This window comes from Grampus griseus, assembly GCF_964374135.1.
Source record: "Grampus griseus genome assembly, chromosome: 5".
NCBI lineage: Eukaryota > Metazoa > Chordata > Mammalia > Artiodactyla > Delphinidae > Grampus > Grampus griseus.
In genome coordinates this window covers 72,734,351-72,746,901 of record NC_138998.1, presented here as the reverse complement: position 1 = coordinate 72,746,901, position 12,551 = coordinate 72,734,351, and the positions used below count along the sequence as shown (strand labels likewise).

General features: G+C 34.3%; 1 protein-coding gene across 2 annotated transcripts in view; it reads right to left on the bottom strand.

The window, feature by feature from the left end:
- Positions 1–378: 378 nt before the first annotated feature.
- FYTTD1 (forty-two-three domain containing 1) overlaps positions 379–12,551 on the bottom strand; it is a 34,178-nt gene continuing 22,005 nt past the window's right edge. Inside the window, exons 5-7 of one of the 2 annotated variants that reach the window (XM_082654122.1) lie at positions 11,062–11,136; positions 5,855–5,981; positions 379–4,225 (exon numbers count right to left, since the gene is read on the bottom strand). In XM_082654122.1, coding sequence (XP_082510248.1) covers positions 4,127–4,225; positions 5,855–5,981; positions 11,062–11,136 — 301 coding nt within the window. In that variant the 3' untranslated portion in view covers positions 379–4,126. The remainder of the gene's footprint in view (positions 4,226–5,854; positions 5,982–11,061; positions 11,137–12,551) is intronic. The other variant, XM_082654123.1, reaches the window with a different exon arrangement.

Below are 12,551 nucleotides of genomic sequence, written 5' to 3'. Positions count from 1 at the left end.
GCTACTCCTTTAAGGTCTCACTTTATAAACTCAAAGCAGTAGGATTAAAATCTTGGTCAATCCCATTCTCTTCAAATATAAAGCACAGAAACTGGTTTGTTGAATATATTCAATAAATGTTTGGTCTTACCCTTTCTGACTCCTTTAATAAGAATCACTAATAGTTGACTTTTTAAAACTTTATACAAGAAAATTTAGACAATGTGATTTTCTTCTTAGAGGAAAACAGAAGTGGAAGTAGAAATTAAACACATACACACTAGGGAAACAGTTTTCCTATTCATCTTTAAACAATAGTAAACCTCATCCAAATACATTGAGAAAAAGGAATTTCAGTTCCAGAACGGTATCACATTTCCTTGTTTTATCAAGCTTTTAGCTGAATAGATTTCAGATAGAAAGTAAACTGTAATGGCAGGGAAAAAAACATTCGAAGCCAACAATTTATAAACAAATCTTTAAATCCCTATTAATGGTCTGCAATAGTCCAAAATTCTTGTTGTAAATGCTTTGGGTTTTTTGTTATCATTTCTAAAAAGGGGCTAACTCCAAACTGATTATGCAAAAAGAACCTGATTTTAAGGAAAGCTTAAATCACATGCTTCATTTTTTTTACAGTGGCAAAAAACAAGTAATCATGTAATTCTGATGAAACTTTGAAGGTAGACTGATCACAAATAAAGGAATCATTTTCTGCTCTAATACTGCCTGCATTCAGAATGTATGGTATTCATTCTCTGTAGTGCAAAGTCAGCTATTTCCTCTCCTCTTATCTCCTTAGAGTAATATAAATCAGAACAAAAGTAACCCTGACACTGTGTATGCTGTGTGAATTACAAAGCTATTGACAGCAAAATATGATATACGTATCTATTATAACAAAAAATAACCACTGGGCAATAAAGTCTAAGTTTCTTCATACTTAGAAGTGTTTTTTTGTTTTCGGTACGCGGGCCTCTCACTGTTGTGGCCTCTCCCGTTGCGGAGCACAGGCTCCGGACGCGCAGGCTCCGCGGCATGTGGGATCTTCCCGGACTGGGGCACGAACCCGTGTCCCCTGCATCGGCAGGCGGACTCTCAACCGCTGCGCCACCAGGGAAGCCCAGAAGTATTTTATGATTATAATTAATCATATAATTTATAATTAAAATTGTGGCAAAGTTTATGCCTATTAGAAAAAAATACATAATGTTTGATTAGGAGCACTGGCCTTTTCTAATAGGTCTACCTAACTGGAATACCAAAGTGATGAAATCTCATAATCATCACTGGCGAGTGTATTTACTTACAGTGCTACAAAGGCTAAAGCATGGCTACTACCAATTCTTAGGTATCTGACAAGCCGCACACAATTCCACTACTTTCTGTGGGTGTTCAATTCACAGGAAGTTTATTATGAACTGATAATTAAAAGATATGAGCTTAAAAAGTGACTCTACCACACACAAGTCTTGAAAAGTTGGGTCTCACTGAACCAAGATGTAAAAAGAGGGGTTAAGCTGGATGATCTCTAAAGGCTCATTCAGCCTAATATACTGCATTCTAAGTAAATTCAATTCTCTATTCTAACTCCTCCTGGCTACTTCCTGTTGGAGCTATGAATGAAATAGTCAAAAGGTAGTCAGTGGGAGGTCAATATGAGTCTAGATTGATTTACCAATTTAATTGGTAGGTAGCTTTTCAAACCCTAAAAATTATAGTCATTACAAACTTCTTTGTAACACAGAACAATCTAAAAACCACAACTCAATCTTTATAGCTAAGAATAAACCATGTAAGACCTGTAATATTTTATTTGTTAAAAATGAACAGCTTCAGAATAAATCTAAATGCAACTTTTCCAAAAAATGCCAAAAAGTACAGTGTAAAGCATCTCCTTATTAAATATAAACTTTCATTTTGTGATGCACTGCATCAATGTTTTGGATACACCTTGATGCAAAGGGAAATTTAAGTTGCATCCTGTTAAAAAAACAAAAAAAAGCTTTAAGAACTGAAAAAGGATAATTATAACCACATTCCAAGAAGGGAAAATTTTCCTCCAAAAAAGCATATTCTTTTGTTTATATACAACATGTTAGCACTCAAGAATTTTAATTTGGCTGTAACAAAGGCAAGATTCTGTATTTAAAAAGAAAATGAATTACAGATGCATGAAGAGCAAAAGTTTAATATACCAAAGACACTTTGTTTGATACACTTAATATCAATATTTGGGGCAATTTTTAAGATTAAAAAAAGGCATTAATAATAGCTCTGTACAATAATATTTAAAATAACAAGAAAACGAAAACATCTTTATACCATATTTTCACAAACTGTTCTAAAGACAGCAAACTCGTGCTCAGTTGTTTTTCCTTTGCTTCAAAATAAGTTACCAGTAATTCTCAACCAGTCTAAAATGTATTGTTCATAGATCGAATCTAAGCATTCATACTTGCAAAAACGTTTTGCACTGAGTCCTCAGCCTATGGAGAGACTACAGTTTACTTTCAAATTGTATGACTGGCTTCCAATAATCCCTTATCAGTAGACTTACAAGCAAAATACCAGATATTAAGGATCAGATTTAATTCTTTGGTATAAGCAGGAAACTGTTATTGATAGCTTTCCGTGGCTAGCATAAACCAAGTAACCCAAGGAGCATGAGAGACAACAATGAAGTCTAGTACACACCGCAAAGCAGGCAGGAGCCATGACTTAATGTTTCGTGTTTTTTTAACAGGGAAAATCAACACTAATAATACACTGTTTGGAAACTAACACCTACTTAGAGGTTTCAACATTATAGCAAACCAAAAAGTTAAGCTTCAAAATGACCAAACTTGTAACGTGTAGTCTATTTTGCTGCGTTTTGGCATTATACCCTAACTTATAATTTACAACCATCTAAGGACGTTTAGCACTAGCTTGGCACAACGAACTAACTCCTCCTAACCCTCCAGAGTGTGGGGGGAAAACCCTCTTCTCACCCTAAATACCTGAACTTTATACAAGAAATCAGAAGCAAAGGTACAAAACAAGGTTATAATGTAACTCTATTATCATTTTGCACTTTTTACCTGGTGACATATACATTTTTATTTTTAGAGCTGTATACTGTTTAATTTAGCAAACTTAAAGTTTAACTTCTCTAAAAAGAAGTCTAGGGCTTTATGGCTAATTTTACTATCAAAATATTTAAGGGACTCAATCCATTTTAAAATTATAATTATAAATATCATTTGAAGAATTCTTTGTGGACACTAGACTCAAGACTACACTAAATCCAAACAGTATACCTGTGACCTAGGTTTTAAAGTTTTTCTCCTCAGTTACCTGTCTTCCACCTGCTACTTCCTCTCATGCTTTCTTCATTTCCTAAACACAAATTATCAGATTTTTACACTAGACTTTCCTCAGAGGAGGCTCTCTATCAGATAACCTTGTAAACACCCATTTATAGCTTTCAAACACTAAAAACACTAACATTTTAAACTGAGCCTATGCCTAGAGTCACATTTCTTGTTAAAAGTTCAGCATTAAGGATTTACTTAATCCTTAATTTACTTAATCCTTAAACTCTGGAGGATTAACCTAACATTTGAAAAATGAACCAAGTTCAGATATTCCCATAAACCTTAAACCCCCAAACTGGAATTCTAATAATTTTTTTATATCCCTAATGAAGAAAAGTCAATTGCACTTATTACATCAACACTATTAAAGAATAAGTGACAGCAACAAAGGGACCTACTTCAAATCCTGAAGACCAAGATTTACCATGGCAAAGTGTAAAACAATGGGCAAAGGTGATGAGATCCTAAATACCACTATCATAAAAATAATCAATTTCTATCTTTCCGCCTTCTTTCTGCTGCATGAGAAACCAAAGAAGTCAAATAGAGAATTGTTCTGTCTGGGCCAACCATGAAATCTTTAAGAACATATAGGTATAGTCCCTGTTTTTCTTTCAGGGCATTATTTATACATGTTAAAAAAAAACAACAACTTCAAAAATAAAAAATAAGAGTTATTTAGCCTTGTGAATATTTTGAAATAAAGTTTCTTGAATTTCTGTGATGCACTCTTCAAAGAATTCGATTTTTAAAAGAGTCATCACTCAAAAGTCCCTTTGACATGGGACCTATCCCACAGTTACAAAGCGGCTTCCTCCTTTGTTGAAAGTGAGAGTGGCTCTTTGTTCCTTCAGGATCCCAAATCGCTCATTTAAAGTCATCCCTGTCTAGAGAAAACGAAACAAAACAAAAATTAACAACTTGCCTGTAAGCCACATTTGCTTTGGAACAATAATGTGATCATAATGGTGATTCATAGTAAAAACAGCTAACATTTCCTGAATATTTATATGTATGAACTCCTTTAATTCTAACAAACACCATATGAAATAGGTGAATTTAGTGAAGTTTAGAGAAGTTAGTTAAGTTGCCTACTTGCAGCTTTAGAATTGAAACTGACTCAGAAACCCTATCTCCTAACCATTATAATATTATGTACTATATAAAACACATACGCTGTAATGCTTACAAGTATATACCCAAAGATTTCTCTATTTGAATTATTTTTAGGGTCTGCAAACACTGCCACCAACTCTAGTGATGCCTCTGATAAAAGTTATTTAGATTTGTGAATATTTTGAAACAAATTTTCTTTAATTTCTGAGTTCATTACAAATACTTAAATCAAATTCAAATCAAAATCTGGTTTTGATTAATAGCAGAAAAAGCACCCCAATTATACTTCATTTCTGAAAGGAAAGTAACAAGTGACAAAATAAAATAAAAATCAGCAAAATAAATTTGGTCGAATTTCCTTCCATACAGAAATTCTTATCTTCAGTTCCAAAGATTCTTATGTCAATGACAAAATGCAACAAATAAAAATTCTCAGCAAATTACAAATAGAAGGGAACTTCCTCAATCTGATAAAAACAACCTACTGCTAACATCATGCTTAATGGTGAAAAACTTAATGCTTTCTCCTCAAGCCTGGGAACAAGGCAAGCAAACATGCTCTCAACACAGAACTGAAGGTCTTAGCCATTATAATAAAGAAGAAAAAGAAAAGGTTTAAAGACTGGAAAGAAACTCTAAAATCCTAAGTAATCTATAAAATTACTAAAAGTAGTAAGTGAATTTTAGCAAGATTACGAGATACAAGGTTAATACAAAAACTGTCAAAACCATGGTGAGATATACCACTTCACCTGCATCTGAATGTCTAAAATCAAATGATAGATAATAACAAATGTTGGCAAGGACATGGAAATATTTAGAACCCTCTTACATGCTGGTAGGAATGGTTCTGCAGCTACTTCTCCAGAAAACAATCTGGTACTTCCTCAAAGGTTAAACACAGAATTACAATATGAACTAGCAATCCACTCTTAGGTATTTACCAAGGAGAAATAAAAACATATACTCATATACAAACACACAAATGTATGTGAATGTACAGGTTTTTGTGTGAGCATATGTACATGAATGTTCAGAGGAGCATTATTCACAATAGACAAAGAATGGAAACAATCCAAATGTCCATCAACTGATAAATAAATAAAACACAGTATATCCATATGGTGGAATGTTATTCAGCAATAAAAAAAAACACAACTGATATTCATTATGGATAAACCATGAAAAAAGCCCATCACAAAAGTTCACATATTATATGATCCCATTCACATGAAATGTCTGAAATAGGCAAATCTAGAGACAGAAAACAGATAGACCAGTGGTTTTCTGGGGTTGAGGAGCATTAGGATATCCTATTTAATTCATTATACAACATTTGTTTTGTTAATTAAAATGTTTTCAGTGAACAGCCCAGAGAAATACAGGGAAAAAAAATTTACCTGTTTTCCAACACTATTTATGTCAAATTGAAGGGGGACACCTTTAGGAACTTTCTTTACATCAGATTGCTCCCGTTTTGTCAAGAATGAGGGCACAGCAGTACGAGTTAATCGTGGTTTCTGAGTTCTACCAGAAAAAAATTAAAAAGAGACCAGTTTAACAATCAAAAGAAGAAAAATAAATCATTTGGTACATAAGACATCTTGACTTGTACACATGTTCAAATGTATGAAGGCTATTTTATTTACATTCTCAAAAGAAAAAAAAAAACCAAAAACCTGGTTCTTTTTATTTTTTAAAGTATAGTTATTTACAATATTGTGTTAGTTTCAGGTATAGAGCATAGTGATTCAGTATTTGCAGATTATATTCCATTACAGGTTGTTACAAGATAATGGGTATAATTCCCTGTGCTACATAGTAAATCCTCATTGCTTATCTATTTTATATATAGTAATTTGTACATTAATCCCAAACACCTAATTTTTTCCTTCTCCCTTCTCTCTCCCCTTTTGAGTCTGTTTCTGCATTGTATATACATTCATTTGTATTATTTTTTTATAATAGATTCCACATATAAATGATATCATATAGTATTTGTCTTTCTCTGACTTATTTCACTAAGCATAACATTCTCTAGGTCCATCCAGGTTGCTGCAAATAACAGCATTTCATTCTTTTTTATGGCTAATATTCCATTGTATACATATATACATACATACATACATGTATGTAGATATATATACATACATACATATATATATATATATACACACCACATCTTCTTTATCCATTCATGTCTTGACTACTGTAAATAGTGCTGTTATGAACATTGGGATGCACATATCTTTTTGATTTAGTGTTTTCGTTTTTTCCAGCTATCTACCCAGGATTGGAACTCCTGGATATGGTAGTTCTATTTTTAGTTTTTTTTTTTTAATTTACTTTATTTTTGGCTACATCGGGTCTTAGTTGCAACATGTGGGATCTTCACTGCGGCACATGGGATCTTTTGTTGCAGTGTGTGGGCTTCTCTCTCTAGTTGTGGTGCGTGGGCTCCAGAGTGGGTGAGCTTTCTAGTTGCGGCATGTGGGCTCTCTAGTTGTGGCTCACGTGCTCAGCAGTTGCACTGTGCTCGGGCTTAGTTGCCCCACAGCATGTGGGATCTTAGTTCCCTGACCAGGGATCGAACCCATGTCCCCTGCATTGGAAGGCAGATTCTTAACCACTGGCCCACAGGGGAAGTCCCTATTTTTAGTTTTTAAGAAACCTCTATACTGTTTTCCACAGTGGATGCACCAATTTACATTCTCACCAACAATATCCCAACCGTTTCCTTTTCTCCACATCCTTCCCGACATTTGTTATTTGTAGACTTTTTGATGACAGCCATTCTGACAGGTGAAGTGATACCTCACTGTAGTTCTGATTTGCATCTAACAATTAGCACTGCTGAGCATCTTTTCATGTGCCTGCTAGCCATCTGTATACCTTCTTTAGAAAAATGTCTACTCAGGTCTTCTGCCCACCTTTTGACTGGATTGTGTTTTCTTGGTATTGAGTTGTATGAACTGTTTGTATATTTTGAATATTAATCTGTTGTCAGTCACATCATTTGCAAATATTTTCTTGCATTCTGTAGGTTGTCTTTTGATTTTGTTGATGGTTTCCTTTGCTGTGCAAAAGCTTTTAAGTTAAACTAGGTCCCATTTGTTTATTTTTGTTCTTATTTATTTAGGCTTGGAAGACTGATCCAAGAAAATACTGCGATGATTTATGTCAGGGTGTTTTCCCTTTTTTCTCTTCTAGGAGTTTTATTGTTTCATGTCTTAAATTTAGGTCTTTAGACCATTATGTGTGTTTTTTTTTAAACATCTTTATTAGAGTATAATTGCTTTACAATGGTGTGTTAGTTTCTGCGTTATAACAAAGTGAATCAGCTATGCATATACATATATCCCCTTATGTCCTCCATCTTGCGTCTCCCTCCCAGCCTCCCTATCCCACCCCTCTAGGTGGACACAAAGCACAGAGCTGATCTCCCTGTGCTATGTGGTTGCTTCCCACTAGCCATCTATTTTACATTTGGTAGTATATATATATCAATGCCACTCTCTCACTTCATCCCAGCTTACCCTTCCCCCTCCCCATGTTCTCCAGTCCATTCTCTAGGTCTGCATCTTTATTCCTGCCCTGCCCCTAGGTTCTTCAGAACCACTTTTTTTTTTTAAGATTCCATATATATGTGTTAGCATACGGTATTTGTTTTTCTCTTTCTGACTTACTTCACTCTGTATGACAGTCTCTAGGTCCAACCACCTCACTACAAATAACTCAATTTCGTTTCTTTTTATGGCTGAGTAATATTCCATTGTATGTATGTGCCACATCTTCTTTATCCATTCACCTGTCGATGGACATTTAGGTGGCTTCCATGTCCTGGCTATTGTAAATAGAGCTGCAGTGAACATTGTGACACATGACTCTTTTGGAATTATGGTTTTCTCAGGGTATATGCCCAGTAGTGGGATTGCTGGGTCGTATGGTAGTTCTATTTTTAGTTTTTTAAGGAACCTCCATACTGTTCTCCATAGTGGCTGTAACAATTTACATTCCCACCAATAGTGCAAGAGGGTTTCCTTTTCTCCACACCCTCTCCAGCATTTATTGTTTGTAGATTTTTTGATGATGGTCATTCTAACTGGTGTGAGGTGATACCTCATTGTAGTTTTGATTTGCATTTCTCTAATGATTAGTGATCTTGAGCATCCTTTCATGTGTTTGTTGGCAACCTGTATATCTTCTTTGGAGAAATGTCTGTTTAGGTCTTCTAGCCATTTTTGGATTGGGCTGTTTTTTTCATATTGAGCTGCATGAGCTGCTTGTATATTTTGGACATTAATCCTTTGTCAGTTGCTTCGTTTGCAAATACTTTCTCCCATTCTGAGGGTTGTCCTTCGGTCTTGTTTATGGTTTCCTTTGCTGTGCAAAAGCTTTTAAGTTTAATTAGGTCCCATCTGTTTACTTTTGTTCTTATTTCTTTTGGCTTGGGAGACTGATCCAAGAAAATACTGCTGTGATTTATGTCAGGGTGTTTCCCCTTTTTTCTCTTCTAGGATTTTTATTGTTTCATGTCTTACATTTAGGTCTTTAGACCATTATGAGTTTATTTTTGTATATGGTGTGAGGGAATGTTCTAATTTCATTGTTTTACATGTGGCTGTCCAGTTTTCCCAGCACCACTTGTTGAAAAGACTGTCTTTTCTCCATTGCACATTCTTACCTCCTTTCTCATAGATTAATGGACCATAGGTACATGGCTTTTATTTCTCTATTCTGATCCATTGATCTATGTGTCCTTTTTTGTGCCAATATCATGCTGTTTTGACTATTGTAGTATAGTCTGAAGTCTGGTAGGGTCGTACCTCCAACTTTGTTCTTTTTTCCTCAGCAGGTGCTTTGGTAATTTGGGGTCTTTCGGGGTTCCATATAAATTTTAAGATTGTTTGTTTTAGTTCTGTGAAAAATGTCCTGGGTATTTTGATAGGGATTGCATTAAACCTGTAGATTGCTTTTGGTAATATGGTCATTTTAACAATATTAATTCTTCCAATCCAAGAGCATGGGATTATCTTTCCATTTCTTTGAATAATCTTCAATTTCCTTCATCAACGTTTTATAGTTTTCAGCATATAGGTCCTTCACCTCCTTGGTTAAGTTTATTCCTAGGTATTTTTTAAATGTAATTTTAAATGGGATTTTTTTTTCTTTAACTTTCTCTTTCTGCTTTTCATTATAGTGTATAGAAACACAACAGATTTCTGAATATTGATCTTGTATCCCGCAACCTTGCTGAATTCAAAAAAATACTTGGTTCTTGACTGACTAATCTAGAGACTAAAATTTATAAATCGCTCACAGAATACCTCTGTAAGTAGAACTACAAACTTTTCAACAATTTGGAAGGATTGGCGATTTCCAAGTCTTGATCTTCTACTAAAATAAAGCAACCTCTAAAATCGTAGAGAATCATCCTAGGTTTTCATTTCAATCATTAAAATGGCTAGATAGTTAAAAACAAAACTCCATAAACCTAGAAAGTTGAAAAAAAATTTTATTATTTTATTTTATTTTTACAATATGTTCATCACATCTCACAGAACTGATTTCATAACCTACTAATGGGTCACACACATAATGTGAAAAATATCAACAAAGAGATATTTTCCTCTGCTGTGTTAGAAGCCTGAGTACGTCTGCAAGAATTTCCAAGAAACTAGCCAATCTGCTAGACTACTGGCTGATACAGGACTTTAAATTTTAAGTATAGAGCTTAGATTTTCATTCCTGATACTTTTTGATGTGAAAAATTTAAGAGTGCCAGTTATGGTCTGGTCTATGGCTAGGTCAACTATCAGGCTGAATTTGATGATATGGTTTTAGAACTTTCTTGAAATGCATCCTTGACCTCCGGCCCTGTGCTTTAAGTCTCACATCTTGCCTGTCAAATCGGGGTTCAGTTCACCCCCCATCCCTAGGCAACATCACTTCCGGCTTCAACCTAGAAAGTTTATAATGCAATACATATAATGGAATGGTTAACTAAATTAAGGTCATCTAGATAAAAGAATACATTATGAAGCCTTTAAAAAGAAGGCAGATCTGTATGTAATGAAAAGTAAAGAAGTCCAAAGCATACTGGGGGGAGGGGGAGAAGGGAGCAAGTATGCATGGTATTATCTCATTTATGATTATACACAAGAAATAGATGTACATAGTATGTTATATGGGCACCAATTTTTAAATAAATATATGAAATTGTTAAAAGTGGTTACTTTGGGGCTGTAGAACCAGGAATCAGGGAGCTTTTACTTTTAACTTTTTTTGCTATTTTTGATTTTTTTGTTTGTTGTTTTGGGGGGCCATGCTGTGCAGCTTGAGGGATCTTAGTTCTCCACCTGACCAAGGATTGAACCTGGGCCTCAGCAGTGAAAGCGCCTGCCGAGCCCTAACCTCTGGACCACTAGGGAATCCCCTACCTTTAATTTTATATTATACTATTTCCACTTTATACCACAAGTATTACTTTTTACCCTTGTCTCAGTTTATCCTAACATAACCATCATACTCTGAAGAAAAGTCAAATATTTCTCTATTATCTTATATAGAGAAGTTATAATTTTTGCAAAATCTAAAAAAGACTTACACTGGGCACTGCACTGCTCCTGGATTATCAATGGATACAGTCAAAATTCCTCCATTTGTGGTGGAAGTCCGCCACCTAGTTTCAAAAAACCAAAAATTTCATTAAAATGACAGTTTATGAACCCTATAGTGTATTCCACATTAAAACATACATTTTAAAGTAGCCATTACTTTTTCTTAGTTTTTTAGGATATACAGACACCTGGGCCCCACCATGATATAATTAATCAGCATCCTGGGTGTAAGAACTAGACACCTGAATTTATTAAATATTTTTCAGTGTAACAAATATATGCACATAAAAAAATCAAATAATACAGAAAGGCTTCTAATAAGAAACAACAGTCCTTTACCCCACTATTCTCCCTTTCTGCTCCCCAGAGGCAGCACTTTTAACCTTTCCTGTTTTTCCTGCTTGCTAGTTAGTTACTTCCAGTTCACTAAACAAAATGCATATGTAATACTATCTTGCTATGGTAAGGATTCAGCTCATTACACTATCCTCTAGTTTCTCTTCCTACCTCTAAACGTTTTGATGGCTATATCACTATTTTACTTCCATTATAACTTTAAATATACTAAAATCTCTTTTTTTAGTAGTGTTTCTTGACATTATCCCCTACCCACTTTGTATAAACGGACAGTAGCATCTCTAATTCCTTCCCTCCAGCTCTTCACCCATTTTGTACCTCTCACTTTTTATCAGCTTTACTTTTATATTTATGTTGGTCAAAATCTGACATTTATATCACACTGTTACCAAATTAAGTATTTTGTGCTTTCTTCTACAGATTGATTCTTAAAGTTCAAAACAAATAAGCTGCATTTACATTATTACAATTATGTAAATACTGTTTATTGCAGAAGCAAATATGTCATGATCATTATTTCCTTTCTTTTGGTTTCCAATGCCTGACTCCTGTGCAAAAGAATATTGCCAGCATCAAGTTCAAATAGTTGCCTTTCTGACACGCCAATTGCTCAAAATCATGCCCATTATAGATAGCATCATCTATTTGTTTTATATGCTCTGTTTTCACAGAAGTAGCCATAATTTTAAATGATTTAATTTTAAAACCTGATCATATTGATGGAGTGTTACAACTCACACTTGGGGAGTGCAATTCTAACAGACAAAAATACATTCTTGAAAAAAACCTTCACGGGGTAAGGAGGAAAAAACAGTATGTGAAAAGAAAACATCCTATTGTTTTTAAAAATCTATAAATTTTCTAAAAGCGCTACTGGATTTTATTCTATTTATTCCCTGAATTGGTTCATTTGTATGAAAGTAGTTATAAAAAAATAAAGAGCTGTTTCATTAAAAAGGAATAAACAGGCAAGAAAAAAATTAAAATACAGAGTAATGTATTTGGTGCTAAAACTTACAACACTGACATGTGAAAATGAAAAAGGTTTTTGGGGAAAAACCAAAAACAACATAGGATTTATTTATTTCAGGCTCAATGGTTAATTCACTTTGGGTCTCAT